This window comes from Anolis sagrei, chromosome 7 (assembly GCF_037176765.1).
Source record: "Anolis sagrei isolate rAnoSag1 chromosome 7, rAnoSag1.mat, whole genome shotgun sequence".
Classification (NCBI taxonomy): Eukaryota; Metazoa; Chordata; class Lepidosauria; order Squamata; family Dactyloidae; genus Anolis; species Anolis sagrei.
In genome coordinates, this window is record NC_090027.1 from 15,972,185 (window position 1) to 15,995,144 (window position 22,960).

Here is a 22,960-nt window from a genome sequence, read left to right on the forward strand (position 1 = left end):
TGTTAATGGCACAATCCACTAAAGTTATTTTTGAATCCACTAAACTACCTTGAATCCTAAACCTCTGCTGTCTATACATTTTCAGAACTTGCAAAGACTAGAATTGGGAATCCAAAGATCTATATCAAACATGGGCAAACTTCAGCCCTCCAGGTGTTTTGGACGCCAACTCTCACAATTCCTAACAGCCTCAGGCCCCTTCCTTTTCCTCCTCAGCCACTTGAGCATTGCAGAACACCCAAATACCTGGGAGTTACACTGGACTGTGCTCTGACTTACAAGAAGAACTGCTTGACTACCAAGCAAAAAGTGGGCACTATAAACAATATCATAAAAAAGCTGACTGGCACAACCTAGGGATCACAACCAGACACAGGAAAGACATCTGTCCTTGCGCTTTGCTACTCTTCTGCTGAATGTGCATGCTTAGTGTGGAACACATCTCATCACATTAAAACAGTGGATGTGGCTATTTATGAGACATGCCACATTATCACAGGATGTTTACACCCCACACTACTGGAGAAATTATACTGTTTAGCCGGTATTGCACCAACTGACATCCACCAGGAAGTAGCAGCCAATAAGGAAAGTACCAAGTCAGTGACATCTTTTGTTCGGATATCAGCCAGCATGCCAATGCCTTAAATCAGTTTACTATGATCTACAGAGATACTCACAGGAACACCTCAGCAAGCGAGAGTACAAAAGTGGCAGGCTCAAACCCAGAACCTCAATCCATGGCTGATACCGAATGAGAAACTCCATCCTGAGCACACAGAAGAATGGCTGACTTGGAAGGTGCTGAACAGACTGCGCTCTGACACCATGAGATGCAGAGCCAACCCTAAGAAATGGGGCTACAAAGTAGAGTCCACAACATGTGAGTGTGGAGGAGAGCTAAGCACAGACCACTTACTGCAATGCAACCTGAGCCTTGCCACATGCACAATGAAGGACCTTCTCACAGCCACACCAGAGGCACTCCAAGTGGCCAGCTTCTGGTCAAAGGACATTTAGTATAATGCCAAGTTCTTAACTTTGTTTGTGTTTTTAAATACCTTACAACTGTACCCTCAATTAGTTTCTGACACGATAGATAAATAAATCACTTTAACTGCCATGGCTCAAGGCTAATGAATCTTGAGATTTGTAGTTCAGTGAAGCACCCACGCTCTTTCTTTGAAGAGAAGGTGAAATGCCTTATAAACTAAAACTCCCATGATTCCACAGCACTGAGTCGTGACAGTTAAAAGTGGTGTCAAACCGCATTAATTCTACAGTGTAGCCAAAGTGGAATTTTGTCTGACCCTAACACTCTTTTGACAACTGGCTAACATTCTGTACCTTTCTTTGTAACCTGATGCTGGCATTTATATAATAGGTGCTATTTCTGCTTCTTGTATAATAATAATAATAATAATAATAATAATAATAATAATAATATACTTTATTTATACCCCACCACCATCTTTCCAGGGGGACTCGGAGCGGCTTACATGAGGCCAAGCCCAACAACACATCAATAAAAACAACAAAGCAATAAGCAAATAAAACAATACAATTAATATAACTCACATATAGACAATAACACGCAGAGATTTCAAAACCTATGGCTGGGCCAGATGTAATAGTTAAAATTTTAAAAATAAACACTGGGCATGAAAAGAGGTAGGATGTATCTAGTAGGAGGGTTTAAAAAGAAGTAATTAAAGTGCTTCTGGGGACATTTTGCAGGGAATTGTTTCCTTTATTCAGGGAAGACACACTGGAACAGCCACGTTTTCAGGCTTCTCGTAAAGCCTGCCAATGTGGGGCTTGCCTGATATCCTTGGGAAGTGAGTTCCAGAGTCAGGGGGCCACCACCGAGAAGGCCCTCTCCCTCATCCCCACCAATGATGCCTGCGAAGGGGGCGGGAGTGAGAAAAGGGCCTCTCCAGATGATCGAATATATCATGCGGGTTCGTACACAGAAATGTGGTCACATACGGAGTTTCAGTGGGTGCAGTAGATATGGTCACAAATTTATTTTTAGGCCTTCTAATGTTTATACCACACTCTCTCCTTCCCTCCTCCCAGATGTTAGGGAGAAGTTGACACATTCTTTTCCAAAAGGAAAAAATATAGTTAATTGCCTTGTCAATATTAGGAGCAGAATAATATCGACTCCAGAAGGGATTGGAGAGTTGGCTAAAATAGTAAGGGGTGATCACACTGCAGAAGTGAGAAGAATATACGCATGCATGCCTGTCCATGTGTGCTTTATAGATCAAACATCCTGAGAATGTGTTCAGCATGTATGTGGGGGAAAGAGGTTTCCATATTCTTTCACTTACTAGTCTAGACCGATCTGAAATTTCAGAAACAGCCATAAGTCTGGGCAAACTGCCAACCCTTGGACATAAGCATCTGCTCACCTGGCTGGCTTTCGCGGTTCCTGTTCTCTCTTCCAGGCTCCTGTGGCTCTGTTGGAGGTTCATAAAAGTCAGCTGAAATAAAATAAAAAATGTGGAGAGAAAAAGATTAACCTCCACCACTTTGCGCATGGAGAAACGCTTCTACCTCGGTCCATATGTGCACAGCATTTTCAAATCCAACGCTTCTGAAAATATCTGATGTCGTGGATTGGAAGGGTTTTTCTCCCAGTGTGCCAGGTACCAGCGCCAGGTGTGTGACCATTGGCTACAACTGTTAATTTCTTTTCCCTTAAGAAGTTGCCAAACACTGGAAAGCAATGCCACGCAGAACTGGCACTGCTCCACAGAGCTCCACTTTTGAGTAGCACTACTCTAACCCACCCATATTTCATTCCTGTATTAAAATATCCTCCTGGTCAGAATCAACCTGGTTATAATGTTGTGGTAGGAGAAGATCTTGGCTCCTTTTTATCATTAGTGGTGATGCTATTACCTGCCACCCTATAGCCTTCCATGTTCCTTCAGAGGTTAGCTACAGTCCTCACAGTAGTGTATATGTGTGAGAGAGCTTTTCCCCATCATAGAGTGAATGGTTGTTGGAAATAGCAACCTTCTCAAGCCTCCACTAGTTATTTGTTATGTATAAAATTGCTTACTGTGTTGTATATGTGAATATTGGTTTATTTTATTTATTATTTATTTATTTACATCATTTTTATCCCGCCCATTTCAGCCCAAAGGCGACTCGGGGCGGCATAGAAACTGGCAACAATTAGATGCCTTATAAATATACATATATCAGTTTGTTTTTGTTTTTTTGTTGTGTCAGGAGAGACTTGAGAATCTGCAAGTGACTTACATATATCAGTTAAAACAATTAAGTCACATCATAAATACATATTAAAAACCATAAAAGCTATAAAACTAAAAAAATCTACAAAAAACAATATCTTCCAGTCCAATTCCTCATCTGTTTACATCGTCTTAGCCATTCCGTGTTCGTATTACAATTTTGTGTTTATCTGGTCATGCTGAAGCTCCAAACGCTTGCTCGAAGAGCCAGTTTTTCATTCTTTTCTGAAAGGTCGGGAGGGAGGGGGTTGATCTAATATCCCTGGGAAGGGAGTTCCACAGCCGAGGGGCCACCACTGAGAAGGCCCTGTCTCTTGTACTTGTCAGACGTAGCTGTGAGGCATCGAGAGCAGGGCCTCCCCAGATGATCTTAAGGTTCATATGTGTTCTGATAGATAAGCTGGGCCAGAACCATTTAGGACTTTATAGACTAAAGCTAGCACTTTGAATTGTGCCCGGTAGCAAACTGGCAGCCAGTGGAGCTGATGCAACAGAGGAGTTGTGTGCTCCCTGAGTACAGCTCCCGTTAGTAACCTGGCCACCACACAGTGGACCATTTGAAGCTTCCGAACAGTCTTCAAAGGCAACCCCATGCAGAGCGTGTTGCAGTAGTTTATACGGGATGTAACCAGACTGTGGACTACCGTGGCCAAGTCAGACTTCCCAAGGTACGGGCGCAGCTGGCACACAAGCTTTAACTGTTCAAAAGCTCCTCTAGTCACCATCAAAACTTGGGGTTCCAGGCTCCCATGTTGCCTTTCTGATTTTGCTTACTATAATGCCTGTTTGGATCCTGTTTCTCATCCCATCGTGGTTCTGTTGGCTCCTCCGGGAACAAAGCTGCAGAACGAAAAAGCTGAAGTCAGAGATGATGACTCAACAAAGAAGCAAGTAAATGAAATGGGACAGGGAAAATCAACAACTTTTTCTTTTCATGTCAGGAGCAACTTGAGAAACTGCAAGTCATTTCTGTTGTGAGAGAATTAACTGTCTACAAGGATGTTGCCCAGGGGACTCCCGGATGTTTACCATCCTTGTGGAAGGCTTCTCTCATGTCCCCACATGAGGAGCTGGAGCTGACAGAGGGAGCTCAACATGCTCTCCCTGGATTCAAACTGCTGACCTGTCAGTCACCAGTCCTGCCAGCACAAGGGTTTAACCTATTGTGCCACCGACGGCTCCAGTCGACAACTGACTGAGGTCATTTTAATTGCATAATAATAATAATAATAATAATAATAATAATAATAATCTTTATTTATACCCCGCCACCATCTCCCCAAAGGGGACTCAGGCTGGCTAACATGAGGCCAAGCCCAAAAATAATACAGCAAAGTTAGACACAAAACAACAGAAAAATTACATCACAACAAAATACATAAAGTAACAAAATAAAATAAACAGTGCAAAATAACATAATAAAATCAAACACAAAGGGCAGTCAGTGTAGATTCATATAATGCAGTTCAATGGAGTTATATGGCATTTTAAGAGCCCACTGACCATATAATGCAGTTTAAAGTTAACACATACATACAATTAACCTGTGCAACTATGGCCTCATTTACACTGCAATATAATGCTTTGTAGATTTGTATAATGAAGGTGAAGTGCATCAAACTGCATTATATGAGTCTACACCAGGCATAGGCAAACTTGGGCCCTCCAGGTGTTCTGAACTTCAACTCCCACAATTCCTAACAGCCTCAGGCCCCTTCCTTAAAACTGTGTTTAATATTATGACAATAAACTAAAAAGTGATTCCCGGTATTTATCAAACAATTAATGATAAATGCTGACGTATAGTGTGGAACCTTATGCACATTTGCAATCCGGTGTGCCTAATAAGAAAAATTGGGCTGAAAGTGTCTCGTTATTGCTTTTGGTTGGGATTTGAAGTTCTGTTTTGCTTAGCTGGAGGTTTGCAACACTGGGAGTGAACGCCAAGCTTAGGATGGGCAAATTGGCAATGTTCTTCTGTACCTCAAGCTGACTCTACAAGTCCTCTAGTGCAGTGTTTCTCAACCTGGGGGTGTCACAAGGGTGTATCAGAGGGGTCACCAAAGACTATCAGGAAACACAGTATGTTCTGTTTGTCATGAAGGTTCTGTGTGGGAAGACTGACCCAATTCTATCGATACTGGGGTTCAGAATGATTGTAGGTGAACTATAAATCCCAACAACTTCAACTCCCAAATGTCAAGGTCTATTTTCCCCAAACTCCACCAGTGTTCACATTTGGGCACATATAGTATCCGTGCCAAGTTTGCTCCAGATCCATCATTGTTTGGGCCCACAGTGTTCTCTGGATGTAGACGAACTACAACTCCAAAACTCAAGGTCAATGCCCACCTACCCTTCCACTATTTTCTGTTGGTCACAGAAGTTGTCTGTGCCAAGTTTAGTTCAATTCCATCGTTCAGAATACCCTTTGATTGTAGGTGAACTATAAATCCCAGCAACTATAACACCCAAATGACAAAATCAATCCCCTTCCACCCCACCAGTATTCAAATTTGGACATATTAGGTATCTGTGTCAAATTTGGTCCAGTGAATAACAATACATCCTGCATATCGGATATTTACATTATGATTCATAACAGTAGCAAAATTACAGTTATGAAGTAGCCTCCCCAGAAGATCTTAAACTCCGAGGTGGGACGTAGAGGGAGATCCGTTCAGACAGATACACTGGGCCAGAACCGTATAGGGTTTTGTAGGTCAAAACCAGCACTTTGAATTGTGCTCGGAATTGGATCGGCAGCCAGTGGAGCTGGCATAACATGGGGGTGGTATGCTCCCTGTATGACGCTCCTGTAAGTACTCTGGCTGCCTCCTGCTGGACTAGTTGGAGTTTCCCAACAGTCTTCAAAGGCAACCCCACGTAGAGTGTGTTGCAGTAATCTAATCGGGATGTAACAAGAGCGTGGACCACCGTGGCCAGATCCAACTTCCAAAGGTACGGGCGCAGCTGGCGCACAAGTTTTAATTGTGCAAAAGCTCTCCCGGCCACCGCCAAGACCTGGGATTCCAGGCTCAGCGATGAGTCCAGGATCACTCCCAAGCTGCGAACCTGCTTTTGATTTATGCAATGCTTTTGATACGAAATAATAAACCACAACGTAAGGAACTGTATTAAGGCGTCATGACATTAGGAAGGTTGAGAATCACTGCTCTAGAGACTTACCCTGGACTAATTCATTCCAATACATTCTGTTGCAAAATAATAATAATAATAATAATAATAATAATAATACTGCAGTGAGGATGCAAAAATTGTTAGGACAGGTCAGAAGGATAGGGTGTCAAAGCTGTGCTTTGATCAAAGGTTAAAATTGTGGGGAATGGATACACGAGAAAGACTCTGTGTGTACATCTGTGTGGACCTCATGTGTACACATCAACTGAGACTACTGGAAGAGACTGAAAGACACTTACATTCCCCTCCTTCTTCATTCACTCGGGAGTGCTCATCTTCCCTCCCATAAGGATCATGGAACCTTGTGGAATCGGGCACCTCATAATGATCTTCTTCTCTGGCTGGAGGTGGGATCAGCGGCCTTTCTGGAAAGCGGTACCGCTCTTCTTCCTCATAGGGCTGGATGGGCGGAGGAGGCCTCTCCGTTTTCTTTCCTCCGGAGGGTTTTTTTGTAGCCTTGGGAGGTTTTTCCTTTGGTTTCTTGGTTGCCTTTGGCCGTTTCTCTTTGGGCTTTTTGGTAGGCTTCGGACCTTTCTCTTTCTTGGGGGCTTTTGGAGGTCTCACTTTAGGTTTCTTGGTTGGCTTGGGTGGTTTCTCTTTTTTCCCTTTATTCGGCTTCTCCTTCACTTTCTCTTGTGGGCCTGTTGGAAAAAAGAAGGAAATACTGTATGTTTAATCCTTTGTCACTGTCCACCCAAACATCAAAAACAAAGGACAAGTAGCTCCAGTAGAGTTGTACAGAACACAGTCACAGTTTGGGACCACCCTACCTGCGTGACCGTATCGTTGTCTACGAACCCACACGTTCACTCCGGTCATCTGGAGAGACCCTGCTCGTGATCCCGCCCGCGTCACAAGCGCGCTTGGTGGGGACACGAGACAGGGCCTTCTCTGTGGTGGCCCCCCACCACTGGAATGCCCTCCCGAAAGACCTCAGACAAGCCCCTACATTGGCAGTCTTCAGGAAGAATTTGAAAACCTGGCTATTCCAATGTGCCTTTTCAGACTAGGAACCCCAGTACCAAATCCCAGAAGCACTTTAGTTAGAACCAAGATCACCGCACACCGCACTTATACTATAATCCCATATCCCTCCGACACATCAGCACTTTTAATCCTGTACCCCTACTTCTGGCCGGCTCAGTTTTAACAATGTCTTGTTGTACTGCTTTGTTATTGTTCTTGCTTAACTGTTTTTATTTGCTAGGTACTTTATTGTTGTATTGTTGTATTGTGTGGGCTTCGGCCCGTTGTAAGCCGCATCGAATCCCTTGGGAGATGCTAGCGGGGTACAAATAAAGTTATAATAATATAATAATAATAATAACTTACAACCCCTTTCCGATCGAGAAATGTTTACATGACCCCAGCTATACAGGTACATAAAATAGGTATGAAAATCATTTGCTGATATCAACTTACCTATCTGAACATTAATAATAATAATAATAATAATAATAATAATAATGACCTTTATTTGTAACCCGCTACCATCTCCCCAAAGGGGACTCAGGGCGGCTAACATGAGGCCAAGGCCAAAATAATACAACAAAATTAAACACAAAATAACAAAAATACATCATAAAAATATATATAAATAAAAAATAAAATATAAAATATATATATATAAAAATGCTGTGTGCGTAATGAATACCTTAAAAACAAAAGAACCAATGAATGAAATCACACCCAATTTGGTAAAAAAATGTCTCACAACACAAGGAGTGAACATCACTCAAAAAATTATGATTTTGTCATTTGGGAGTTGTAGTTGTTGGGATTTATAGTTCACCTACAATCAAAGAGCATTCTGAACTCCAGCAATGATGGAATTGAACCAAGCTTGGCACACAGAAATCCCATGATCAACAGAAAACACTGGAAGGGTTTGGTGGATACTGACCTTGAGTTTGGGAGTTGTAGTTCACCTACATCTAGAGAGCACTGTGGACTCAAACAATGATGTATGTGGACCAAACTTGGCATGAATACTCAATATGCCCAAATATGAGCACAGGTGAAGTTTGGGGGAAATAGACCTTGACATTTGCGAGTTGTAGTGGCTGTGATTTATAGTTCACCTACAATCAAAGAGCATTCTGAACCCCACCAACGACAGAATTGGGGCAAACTTCCCACACAGAACCCCCATGACCATCAGAAAATACTTAAGGCATCCAGTCCGACTCCATTTACCAGGGCAAAAAAACGTAAACAAAGCCCTCCTCACAAAGAGCCATCCAGTCATAGATAGATAGATAGATAGATAGATATGATTCACACACAGAGAGATATAGTATCATAGATTTGAAAGGGACCCCCCAAGAAGGACAATTATGTGTTGCGTTTTCCAGAGTAGGCAAACCAGACACTCCCCACATCAACACTGACAAAGAAACAGCAAAAAAATACAGTTTACCCACAAGCAGAAATTAATTACATATATTAGAAACCAACACTTTCTCATTACTTTATATTCCAGATCACCTGACTGGGCCACAGCAACGTGTGGCAGGGGACAACTAGTAGGATAATAAAAACGAAAATCTCCCCTTATGAACCTTCCAGGAATTTAAGATCATCTGGGGAGGCCCTGCTTCACATGCGTGCTTGGTAGGGACAAGGGACAGGGCGTTCTCAGTGGTGGCCCCTCAGCTGTGGAACTCCCTTCCTGGGGATATTAGACCGCCCCCCTCCCTCCTGACCTTTAGGAAAAGAGTAAAAACCGTGCTCTTTGACCAAGCTTTTGGAACCTCATTGTAACCAGATAAACTCAGTATTGTGAACGAATATGGAGCGGCTTAATGATACAAATGGGCATGGATTTAAACCTGGAAGTCATTGATTTTTATAGTTTTAAATTGTTTTTATATGAATTTTATTATGTGATTTGACCTGTTTTAAATTATATATTGACATGTGTTCGGCATCTAATTGATGCCAGTCTGTATGCCACCCTGAGTCGCCTTGGGGGTGAAAAGGGCAGGATAAAAGTGTGGTAAACAAACAAACAAACACATTTTTATGAAGTACAGCTGAAGAGTTGTCTAAAAAGTCCTCTATAAACACTGCACAACAGATTCATGCAAATGCCTAAAATAGAATTCAGCAGACTGAAAACGAAAACCAAGATGACGTCTGTTATAGAGCTCCAAATACGCTGATGATAATGTAATCTGTGCTCACTCAAAAGATGACCTACAAGCCACTCTAAACACCTTTGCAGAACCATACAAATAGTTGGGCTTTCACTGAAAACCAAAGTGCTCTACCAGCAGGCACCAACCAACCCCACTGCAATGTCCGAAATACAGCTTAATGGTGCAACATTAGTAAAGGTTGACAATTTCCAGTACCCTGGCAGACACCTCTCCACAAAAGTCAGCATTGACACTGAAATACAACAACACCTGAATTCTGCGAGTGCAGCATTTCTTCAATTGAAGCAGAGAGTGTTTAAGGATTGGGACATTTTGTAATGATGCCAAGATGCTTGTTTATAAAGCTATTGTCCTCCCAACCCTGTTACGGTATATGCTTGTGAAATATGGACCATCTACATGCATCACACTCAACATCTGGAATGATTCTATCAGCGTTGCCTCCAAAAAATCCTGCAAATCTCTTGGGAAGACAGGCAGACAAATGTCAGCATTCTGGAAGAAGCAAAGACCATCAGCACTGAAGCAATGATTCTATGACATCAACTTCGATGGACTGAATGCATCGTTGTATGAATGCACAATCACTGTCTCCCAAAGTAGTTACTCTAATCTCAACGCAAGAATGGAAAACAGAATGTTGGTGGACAGGAAAAAAGACTTAAAGATTGGCTTAAAGACAACCTTAAAAACTGTGGCATAGGCACAGAGAATTGGAAGTGTCTGACTGGAGGTCAGCTGTGACCAACAGTGCTGTGGAATTTGAAGAGGCAGAAATAGAGGGCAAAAGGGAGAAATGTGTCAAGTCAAGAGGAAGGCACATCAAGCCAAACCTGACATGAGATCAAGAATAGGTCTCTATAGTCACTACGGACCCACTGCCATGACCCTATACTTGGAAGACAATCATACTCGGCCACAAGTTATAGCCAATGAGATGATGGCTCAGCTCTATCTTAAATGGAACCCTACCCAACCATTTAAGTATAGATCTACACATTCACAAACTCTCAGACATGTCACAAATGAAAACCAGGATACACATAGCCAAGCAACATCAGAATTTAGTTAAGGTATGTTCCTTCAAGTTGTCTGTTGACTTATGGCAACCCTGTTGAATTTATGATGTTTTCTTAGGAAAGGAATACTCAGAGGTGATTTTGCCACTTCCTTTCTGAAATATAACTTATAGCACCTGGTATAAACTGGTTGTTTCATCTCCAAGTATTAACAAGGTTTGGCACTGCTTAGTTTCCAAGAGCAGACAAGAACTGGTGCCTTTAGAAGTAAATAGGAAACGGGGTTGTTGTAGGTTTTTCGTGCTATATGGCCATGTTCTGGAAGCATTCTCTCCTGACACAAAGTAGAACAGGTCCCAACTCACCCTCTCCACTCCTCACTGCCATATAAAATCCAAATTATTGGCTTTGAGCTGGATTATATGACAGTTGTAGACTCATATAATCCAGTTCAAAGCAGATAATGTGAATTATCTGATTGGCAATCTGGGTTATATGGCAGTGAAGAAGGGGCCTGAGTGAAAATTGCTTTTGCAAACTCAGTTTGCTCCAGTAGAAGTAAACGGAGGACAACGGAGGAAAGTGGGAGGAACAGAGAGAAACTGGGACATTTCAAGGTGGCTGAAAAAGCGATGTGGCAGAGGATTAGTTGGGGCTGTCCCTGCCAAACTGGGTCAGGTTGGAGGGTATGCACTCATAGAATCATAGAGTTGGAAGAGACCTCATGGGCCATCCAGTCTAACCCCATGCCAAGAAGCAGGAAAATTGCATTTAAAGCACCCCTGACAGATGGCCATCCAGCCTCTGTTTAAAAGCTTCCAAAGAAGGAGCCTCCTGCACACTCCGGGGAAGAGAGTTCCACTGCTGAATGGCTCTCACAGTCAGGAAGTTCTTCCTCATGTTCAGATGGAATCTCCTCTCTTGTAGTTTGAAACCATTGTTCCACGTCCTAGTCTCCAAGGAAGCAGAAAACAAGCTTGCTCCCTCCTCCCTGTGGCTTCCTCTCACATATTTATACATGGCTATCATATCTCCTCTCAGCCTTCTCTTCTTCAGGCTAAACATGCCCAGCTCTTTAAGCCACTCTTTATAGGGCTTGTTCTCCAGACCCTTGATCATTTTAGTCGCCCTCCTCTGGACACATTCCAGCTTGTCAATATCTCTCTTGAATTGTGGTGCACAGAATTGGACACAATATTCCAGGTGTGGTCTAACCAAAGCAGAATAGAGGGGTAGCATTACTTCCCTAGATCTAGACACTATGCTCCTATTGATGCAGGCCAAAAGCCCATTGGCTTTTTTTGCCGCCACATCACATTGTTGGCTCATGTTTAACTTGTTGTCCATGAGGACTCCAAGATCTTTTTCACACGTACTGCTCTCGAGCCAGGCGTCACCCATTCTGTATCTTTGCATTTCATTTTTTCTGCCAAAGTGGAGTATCTTGCATTTGTCACTGTTGAACTTCATTTTGTTAGTTTTGGCCCATCTCTCTAATCTGTCAAGATCGTTTTGAATTCTGCTCCTGTCCTCTGGACTATTGGCTATCCCTCCCAATTTGGTGTCGTCTGCAAACTTGATGATCCTGCCTTCTATCCCTTCATCTAAGTCATTAATAAAGATGTTGAACAGGACCGGGCCCAGGACGGAACCCTGCGGCACTCCGCTCGTCACTTCTTTCCAAGATGAAGAGGAAGCTTTGGTGAGCACCCTCTGGGTTTGTCCATTTAACTAATTACAGATCCACCTCACCGTAGTTTTGCCTAGCCCACATTGGACTACATATCACCAAGTCTTCAGCAATTGTGACAAGCGGTTCTCCGAGACGAAGCGGTTATGCAACCCTGTTTCACATTTCTCCCACTGAATTCTAACAGATGATGATGACATGCCAGAGATACCATGTGCACTGCCCCTGTGAGGCCACAATGAAATCACCCATGCTGCATTTCCTAACCACAGCAAACTAAATTGCAGAAAGCCTTATTTTGCTTCCCAGAAATGAAAAGGCTCATGTGTGAATATAGAAAAAATGGCACGATATGCCAAAACCAAACTGTTGGCAATATACAGGCAGTCCCCACATTACAAACAAGATAGGTTCTGTAGGTTTGTTTTTAAGTTACATTTGTATGTAAGTCAGAATATGCACATCTTAAAGTGTAAGCCCTGTCAAAATTAAATATTTTTAGCTTTGCATAGCATAGGGAAACACCCCTGCGATGATTGTTCTGATGTCTGTGCCTCTGTTCAAAAGATTTCACCTCACTTTCTGTCCCTTTGAATATTGGATTCTCAAAGATTTGGTTTGTTGTGGAAACAAAGATTGGTAAGAATGCTTCAGTGGAGATACTCTTTCCCCATGATGTTAACTCTTTCAGGAGTGGATTTCCCTTCCTTGGGCTAGATACCTCTCACTTCCTCATCTCTCATCCCTGTTCTTAACTATGAGTCATTTGTAAGTCAGGTGTTTGTAACTCAGGGACTTTTTTATCATGTCAGAGGCGAATTGGAGTCGCTTCTGGTATGAAAGAATTGGCTGTCTGCAAGGATATTGCCCAGGGGACACCTGGATGTGTTACCATCCTGTTGGAGGCTTCTGGCATATCCCTACATGGGAAGCTGGAGCTGACAGACAGGAGCTCACCCCATCTCATGGATTCGCACTGCTGACCTTCAGGTCTTCAGGTCAGCAGTTCAGCCGGCACAAGAGTTTAACCCATTGCACCACTGTGGCTGCTGCCTTCAAACAATTTTTACATTGGCATGACAATATACTTTTCAGTCTCAATACTGGGCAATGCTGCGACTAAAATTCCAGATCACTTTCTCAGAAGTAATTCCCCACATTCAATGGGAATTACTTCTGAGCATACATATAGTATTGCACCAACTCTAAGGCAGCATTGAACATAAAGTGCACTCCTCCTTTTCCTCTACTCTTGGAGATAAGACTGAAAATGGCAAATCTAAGGTAGCATTGAATCTAAGTAATAGCTAATAATACAATATTATAATTATAATTATATATTTACATTATATGTAATATTACTAATAATATTACAATATAATGGTATAGTTTTTTGTTCTTGTTTTTTTTCATGTCAGGAGCGACTTGAGAAACTGCAAGTCACTGCTGGTGTGAGATAATTGGCCATCTGCAAGGACATTGCCCAGGGGACGCCCAGATGATTTGATGTTTTTATCATCCTTGTGGGAGGCTTCTCTCATGTCCCCGCATGAGGAGCTGGAGCTGATAGAGGGAGCTCATCCGCCTCTCCCCAGATTCGAACCTGTGACCTGTCAGTCTTCAGTCCTGCCGGCACAGGGGTTTAACCCACTGTGCCACTGGGGGCTCCTAATGGAGTGCAATATAGTAATATATAATACTGATATTGTACTATGCTAATAATGTAATATATTGTATGAAAATGTATATTGTAAGCCGCTCTGAGTCCCCTTCGGGGTGAGAAGGGCGGCATATAAATGCCGTAAATAAATAAATGCAACATTCACACTTTGCAAATGGCAAAGGCCATTTTTGAAGCACCTTAAATGGGAAAAAGTTGTTGGAAATAGCAACCTTCTTCAAGCCTCCGCAATGATTCTGTTTGCTTACTGTATTGTATATGTATGTTTTAGTATGCAGCTTTCCCTTTACTCTATGTTTCTTGAGGTTGTTGGTGGGGCTGCAGACCACATGATCATCTCTGGGACTACTCTGAGCTGAGACTCCATATTAGAAAACAGAGATGCCTTGAGAAACACTATGAGAAACAGAGAGAGGCCAGGAGACTTTGGACTCTTAAGAGCAAACTCACATTACTCTTGATTATAAGAACAATACCCTGTGTTATCTGCACAGAGAAACTACTTCAAACCTATTTGTAACTGGATTGACATGTGATGAACCTGTATGATGAATATATTAAGGTTGTGAGTAAATGAAATATGTTAATTTTAACAAAGTCTACTTTATTTTTGTCTTTTGAGAGCATAATATTGAAACAAGACATTTTATGGGAGAGTAGATATATTTTGGGGCACTGAAAACTTCTGAATAACTACAATATTTTGGGCATGGGCATAATCCCTGTTCCTAACAGATCAGAGACATTTAGGCTATCAATCTAACAACTGAAAAGCCAAATCGCCTTGCATAAGTTCATGTGGATATATACCACTGAAAATAAGATTTTAATCAAATGAGTTTTTTGCTCTCCTCTGGAAAATCATAGTTATACAAAAGGTTATTATTTTCAAATGGCTATGAATGCCATTTTCTTCAAAAGGTTATGAAGATTTTGGTTCTTCAAAAGATTACAATCTCTAAAAGGTCATGCCCTTCCAAAAAAAAGTGCAGCTTAGATTCAATGAAATACAGTATATTAGTTTTTCTCAACCTCGGGGTCGCGACTTGTTTTCTGCTTCCCTGGAGACTAGGACTCGAAACAATGGCTTCAAACTACAAGAAAGGAGATTCCATCTGAACACGAGGAAGAATTTCCTGACTGTGAGAGCCGTTCAGCAGTGGAACTCTCTGTGGTAGAGGCTCCTTCTTTGGAAGCTTTTAAACAGAGGCTGGATGGCCATCTGTCAGGGGTGATTTAAATGCAATTTTCCTGCTTCTTGGCAGGGGGTTGGACTGGATGGCCCATGAGGTCTCTTCCAACTCTTTGATTCTATAATTCTATGATTCTATGACCCCTCAGGGGGTCACCAAAGACCATCAGGAAGCACAGTATTTTCTGTTGGTCATGGGGGTTCTGTGTGGGAAGTTTGGCCCAATTCTATCTTTGGGAGGGTTTAGGATGCTTTTTGATTGTAGGTGAAATATAAATTACAGCAATAACAACCTCCAAATGTAAAAGTCTATTTTCCCCAAACTCCACCAGTGTTCACATTTGGATATATAGAGTATTCGTGCCAAGTTTGGTCCAGATCCATCATTGTTTGAGTCCACAGTGCTCTCTGAATGTAGGTGAACTACAACTCCAGAATTCAAGGTCAATGTCCACCAAACCCTGCCAGTAGTTTCTGTTGGTCATGGGAGTCCTGTGTGCCAAGTTTCTGTTGGTCATGGGAGTCCTGTGTGCCAAGTTTGGTTCAATTCCATCATTCGTGGAGTGCAGAATGCTCTTTGATTGTAGGTGAACTATAAATCCCAGCAACTACAACTCCCAAATGACAAAATCAATCCCCTCCCCCAGGCCTGTAGTGAGGGGGTGGTTTTAGGGGTTCAACCCCCCCCCTGAAATGTTTCAGATTTTTTTTAAAAAACTAAAAAAAACTGGTTTACTCATGAATTTTAATTGGTTAACCAAATCCCCCTGCTAAGTCTATGAGATGCAAAAAATCAAGTCCCTCCAGAACTGCAAGCACTATCTCAGGCAAATATTGACAATTTATTCACACTGTCATTACTTGCAGCAATAGCCGATGTAGTGAAGCAACCAAGTTGGGGGGGAGGGGGTGTTGAATGCTCTCATTAAGGTGGCCAGACTTGGTGGAGGTGGTTGACAGGGGCGGAGCTGCAGGCTATTGAATTCTGCTCTACCCCCTCCTGTGCTCTTTGCTTCAGCGTGAACTAGGAGGCAGGTTTCAACCCCCCCCCCCCCCACACACACACACATACACACAATTTCAACCCCTCCCGAAATTTTTTTCTGGCTACGGCCCCCAACCTCACCACTATACAAATTTGGGCGTATCGGGTATTTGTGCCAAATTTAGTCCAGTGAATGAAAATACATCCTGCATATCAGATGTTTACATGACGATTCATAACAATAACAAAATTATAGTTATGAAGTAGCAACAAAAATAATTTTATGGTTGGGGGGTCACCAGAACATGTGAAACTGCACATATTAAGGGATTGCCACATTAGGAAGATTGAGAACCACTACAGTATACTGTTCCTATGCTACATGAACAAAGGCGAAGGAAGTCTAATGAATATTCACACAGTAACAAGTGGTTCTGGATGCAGCTGACCTTTTAAGTAAATATGCACAGATCAGTCTATATCAGTGATTTTCCTCATAACAATCATATGAATCACTATTTTTCCACTGAGAAAAAAACAAGCTTGTAAGATAGGAACATGCTCAAGGCAAAGAAGAGTTTCTGGACTACGGCCCAACTATGTAGCAAGTCGCTGACAGCTCAGTATCTCAGTTACTGTGAAATCTCATTGCTTTTAGTTTACTTAAGACTGGAATGTAAGTCCTGAATAATACACAAAGCTAAAAGATAACTCCACCCTGCAAAACACACACACATATATATATACACACACGTTGATTTTATAGCACTTTGGCATACTAAATTGTAAAGAGTAAACAGTAAGAAAAGAGTTAAAGTATCCTAACTTTCAAGACTTTCAGAGACTTTCAAAAGCTAATAGGGCAACATGAAAACTATTCAAAAACTTTATCTTGCAAAAAACAGTTTGTTTATTTATTTACTGTATTTGTAACTTTCTCAGCCAACTGGCGACTCAAGGCGGTTTCCAACAAATCGGTATACATAAAACATAATATAGATAAAAAACATTAAACAGTATAAGACATCACAAAAGCCATAAAAACAACAACATCAGCGTCTAATTATTCTCAAGCATTGTCCAATTCCATTGTCAGGTCATTCGGTGTCCTATATTAGCTACTCTGTATTTGTAAATGCTTGCTCGAATAGCCACGTTTTAACTTGCCTCCGAAATGTCAAGAGGGAGGAAGCATATCTGATTTCTCTAGGGAGGACGTTCCATAGCCGAGGGGCCACCACTGAGAAGGCCCTGTCTCTTGTCCCCGCCAAACGTGCTTGTGACGAAGGCGGGACCGAGAGCAGGGCCTTCCCAGATGATCTTAAAGTCCTCAGAGGTTTGTAAAGAGAGATATGTTCGAACAGGTAAGTTGGGCCAGAACTGTGTTCAAGTTGTTTGATTTGATATCATATCCCACAGAAACACAGTATTCCAAGAGACATTTCTTTCAATAATTCACATTGCTTATTCTGTTCAAGTCAACTTATATCCCCATACCAAAAAGCGGAAATGCTAAAGACTGCTCAGACTTGTGTACAATAACCCTTATTTCTCATGCCAGTAAGGTAATGCTCAAGATCCTGCAAGGAAGACTCCAGCAAGACATGGAGAGAGAGTTGCCAGAGGGACACGCTGGGTTTAGAAAAGGCAGAGGAACGAGAGACCAAATTGCCAATATCCTGATGCTGGATAATGGAGAAAGTCGGAGTTTCAGAAAAACATCTATTTCTGTTTCATTGACTATTCTAAAGCCTTTGACTGTGTGGAACATAATAAATTGTGGCAAGTTCTTGATGGTATGGGCATACCAAATCACCTTGCCTCTCTCCTGAGGAATCTGTATAAGGACCAAGTAGCAGCAGTAAGAACTGACCATGCAACAACAAGCTGGTTCAAGATTGGGAAAGGAGTACTGCAGGGTTGTATCCCCTTGCCCAACCTATTCAACTTGTATGCAGAACACATCATGCGATGTGCGGGGCTTGACGAATGCAAGGCCAGGGTTAAAATTGCTGGAAGAAACATTAACAACCTTAGATATGCAGATGATACCACTTTGATGGCCAAAAGTGAGGAGGAGCTGAGGAGCTTTCTAATCAAGGTGAAAGAAGAAAGCGCAAAAGCTGGGTTGCAGTTAAACATCAAAAAAAGCAACAAGAATGATTGACAACTGGGAAATAGAGGGAGAAAAAGTGGGGGCAGTGACAGACTGTATTTCTAGGAGCAAAGATTACTGCAGATGCAGACTGCAGCCAGGAAATCAGGAGATGCTTACTTCTTGTCACTGTATGACTCAGCAAACAAAATATATATGCTGGATTTCGTATCACAAAATCACAAGTCAAACACTTCCCAAGCATTTAGGACTGGGTGATGTATTTTCGAATGATGCGTGCAGATCCAAGTAAGGTGGCGTTTTGCAGTTGACAGATCATGATTTTATCAATGTATATTGTTTTCAAATGCTGCCTGAGATATTATTATTATTATTATTATTATTATTATTATTATTATTATTATTTGAAACACATCAAGATGAGTCCACAGCAGACAAGATCACTCTGCTGGCTGTTGTATTGGATCACACGTCGGACACTTCCCAAGTGTCTAGGACTGTGTGATGTATCCACGAATAATGTGTGCAGATCCCAGTAAGGTGGCCTTTTGCAGCTGGCAGATGGTAATTTTGTCAGCGCCAATTGTGTTTAAGAGCAGGCCAAGGTCTTTAGGCACTGCCCCCAGTGTGCCAATCACCACTGGGACCACCTTAACTGGCTTGTGCCAGAGTCTTTGCAGTTCGATCTTTAAATCCTCATATCATATCAGCTTGTCCAGTTGTTTCTCTTCAATCCTGCTGTCACCCGTGATTGCGACATCGACGATCCATACTCTGTTTTCTAAACACAATGGTGAAGTCAGGAGTATTGTGCTCCAAAACTCTGTCTGTCTGAATTCGGAAGTCCCAGAGTAGTTTGACATGTTTGTTTTCTGTAACTTTTTCCAACTTGTGATCCCACCAGTTTTTTGTCTCAGGCAGATGGTATTTGTGGCACAAGTGCCAACGAATCATCTGAACAACAGTGTTATGCCTCTGCTTATAGTCTGTCTGCACGATCTTCTTGCAGCAGCTGAGGATATGATCTACTGTTTTATCTACTTCCTTGCAGAGGAGTTGTTGTTGTTATTATTATTATTATTATTATTATTATTATTATTATTAAACTGCTACCTCCAGCACTGAGAAACAGCCATGCTGGCTGGAAAATTCTGGGAACTATGGTTCCAAAAATACTCCCCATGCTCTGAAAAAATGAAAGTCTTTCTGGCCTTTGTTCCACCACATATGGAGCTCTAGTGCATGGGTAGAAGGCTTGCTCTGTGAGTCAAAGGCTTCATCTGTAAGAGAAGACTACTGAGTAAGCATCATGTCATCGCACAGCCCCACAGACAGCCGCAGCCTCATTCCAAAGTTCTGAGTCTTTCCATGGCCTGTGGGAGTGAGGACACCACAGCTCTGATTTGTGGTGCTTGGGCCCACTGGACAAAAAGCTACAAACCAGCTTAACATTTGGTCCAGGAAGATGATTTGTTTGCCCTTTCCAGTGGAGCTGTCTCTCATCACTGTCGGAGTAGCAGACCAGCAGGACATGCAGAACTTCTCGATAGTGTCTCTCTCTTCCCACACATCCATCCTCTGTGTTTCTCATTCATTGTTGGAAAGGAGGAGCAATGACCTCCCGGAAAGAAGGAGCAATGGCCTCCTTTCCAAGTCACCATGAGTTTTTCCCACAGTTGTGAAGCAATATACCAAGCATTCCTTTTCTTTCAGGTCTGCCCTGAGACATGTTGTTCTGATGTAAAAAAAGAATCTGGCAGTATTTGTATGGCTTCCCTCATTCCTGAAGGAGATTATACAAATATTTCCAGTGAAAACATATTTGAGCTCATTTGAGAAATCACATCTTTTTGTTTTACACTTCTTGAGTTTTTAATCTCTCTTTTGCATCAGATTTCTTAGATGTTCCCACTTCAGCCCCATCTATATGGCTAAATAATCCAGTTTCTGATCTCAGAGTATCTGCTTTGAACTGGATTATATGACAGTGTAGACAGGCATGGGCCAATTTGGGCCCTCCAGGTGTTTTGGACTTCAGTTCCCACAATTCCTAATACTCTATTAGGAATTGTGGGAGTTGAAATCCAAAGCACCTGGAGGGCCCAAGTTGGCCCATGCCTGGTCTTAAGAAGCTGAGGAGGAAAAGGAAGGGGCCTGAGGCTCTTAGGAATTGTGGAAGTTCCAAACACCTGGAGAACCAAAGTTTGTCCATGCCTGGTCTACACTGTCCACATTTCTGTCTGCAAGTTTCCCCATGTCTGGTATAAATTCATATAATCCAATTTAAAGCAGATCATCTGGGATCAGAAACTGGATTATATGGCAGTGTAGATCCAGCCTTCCTCCTGCATCTGAGACACGAGATGAGGGACAAGATTTCATCATCAACTCCATTTGATCTGTAGAGGCTGATGAACTGGCAGCTAAAGCTTAATTCGTAAAGGCAGCAGGACATCATCTTCCATTACATTTGGGCACAGGAATCCAGGGAGGGTTCCAGATTGTTTCTGGGCACAATTCAAGGTGCTGGCTTTAGCCAATAAAGTCCAAAATGCGGTCCCTCAAGTAGGCCCAACCAATGCAATCCTAGACATGTCAACTCATAAGGAAACTCTACTGGGCTCAATGCAATTCTTTCCAAGGAAAGTAAACACAGGCGTGCAACTAAAAGGACTGGGCTGTGGCACAGCTAGTTAGTAGCCAGCAGCATTAAATCACTACTTACAGAGAGGTCATGAGTTCGAACCAGCCCGAGTCAGAGTAAGCTTCCAACCATTAATAGTCTAGCTTGCTGTTGACCTATGCAGCCCCAAAGACAGTTGCATCTGTAAAGGAAATCTAGGTACCGCTTCATGCAGGGAGACTAATTTAACTATTTTACGATGCCATAAAACCTTCCAGCAACGTGCAAAAGAATGAGGAAGTACTCCATCAAAGGACCCGATGTCACAAGTGGATGGTGAAGCGGCAGCTCCCCCTGTGGCCGGAATTGGGCATATCCTCATGAAGATGGAATGTTAAATTGCCTCTGTGTCTGTCTATATATGTCTAAATGGCATTGAATGTTTTCCATATATATGTGCATTGTAATCTGCCCTGAGTCCCCTGCGGGGTGAGAAGAGCGGAATATAAATACTGTAAATAAATAAATAATAATAAATAATAAAGGTCCCGCTTTCATATGAAAGAAGATTTTGAGCTTCATACCTTTGGCCATTTGTCTGAATACACCATTTGCAAGCTGTCACAGAAGCAGACATTCGAGGGCCTCTCCTTCCTGCTTGATGCACACATGCACATTCACACACACACACACACACACTTACTCCATCCCCATGGGGATCATAAATTCAAGAGCTATCAAGAGACAACAACGAGACACAGTTCTCTAAAGTGTTCTCACTGTGGCCAAGCCACAAAGCATGGAATTTTTTTGTGCAGCCAAACCACTTTTTGAAGGACGGAGTGTAGAAATATGAATGGTACAAAAGAAAAGACTTGGGGGCAGGCATGCTCTTAAAGCAGCCCAGAGGGATGCTTGCATTCAGATAGCTGGTTCCAAATGGCATAGCTTTCCTCGTCATTTGAATCTACTGGCTTGTGTTCTAGTCCCTGGAAAAGCAAATAACAAGTTTGTGCTATTTTCCTACACACTTTACAAAGCGGAGTAATAAAAATAACTTAACTAGCTAGCACTTTTACAAATCCACTTTATGTGTTCATTGTCACCATGTATAGGAATGCTACCATGCTGCCCTTGTTATTGATAGGTAGGCTCAACTCTAATATCATGCTTGCATGCTGACTCAGCACATAGAAGATGGCTTTGAAAGGCAGCAGATCACAGGAGCTGTCTTCATAGACCTGTCAGCAGCCTATGATACTGTGAACCACCGCCTCCTCCTGAGAAAAATGTATAATATCACAAAGGACTACCACCTCACCCGCCTCATAGGAAACCTGCTACAAAACAGGAGCTTTTTTGTTGAGTTCCACGGCCAGAGAAGCAGATGGTGGAAACAGAAGAACGGCCTGCCTCAGGGGAGCGTGCTTCCTCCATCCATGTTCAACATCTACACAAATGACCAGCCACTTCCAGAAGGGACAGAGAGTTTCATCTATGCTGATGATCGTGCCATTACCACTCAAGCAGGGGGCTTTGAGATGGTAGAACATAAGCTTTCCGAATCTCTAGGTGCCCTTACTGCCTATTACAGGGAAAACCAGCTGATCCCCAACCCATCCAAAACACAGACATGTGCCTTTCATCTCATGAACAGAGAAGCATCCCGAGCTCTGAAGATCACCTGGGAAGGAATCCCACTGGAGCATTGCAGTGCACCCAAATACCTGGGAGTCACTCTGGACCGTGCTCTTACCTACAAGAAGCACTGCCTGAACATCAAGCAAAAAGTGGGTGCTAGAAACAATATCATACGAAAGCTGACTGGCACAACCTGGGGATCACAACCAGATATAGTGAAGACATCTGCCCTTGCACTGTGCTACTCTGCTGCTGAGTATGCATGCCCAGTGTGGAACACATCTCACCACGCTAAAACAGTGGATGTGGCTCTTAATGAGACATGACGCATTATCGCGGGATGTCTGCGCCCTACACCACTGGAGAAATTACACTGCTTAGC

General features: G+C 42.5%; 1 protein-coding gene across 1 annotated transcript in view; it reads right to left on the reverse strand.

Moving 5' to 3' along the window:
* Positions 1-22,960, reverse strand: part of AEBP1 (AE binding protein 1) — a 64,832-nt gene that overhangs the window by 39,809 nt on the left and 2,063 nt on the right. The window contains exons 2-4 of the mRNA XM_060787684.2: positions 6,710-7,111; positions 4,044-4,109; positions 2,418-2,489 (exon numbers count right to left, since the gene is read on the reverse strand). Coding sequence (XP_060643667.2) covers positions 2,418-2,489; positions 4,044-4,109; positions 6,710-7,111 — 540 coding nt within the window. The remainder of the gene's footprint in view (positions 1-2,417; positions 2,490-4,043; positions 4,110-6,709; positions 7,112-22,960) is intronic.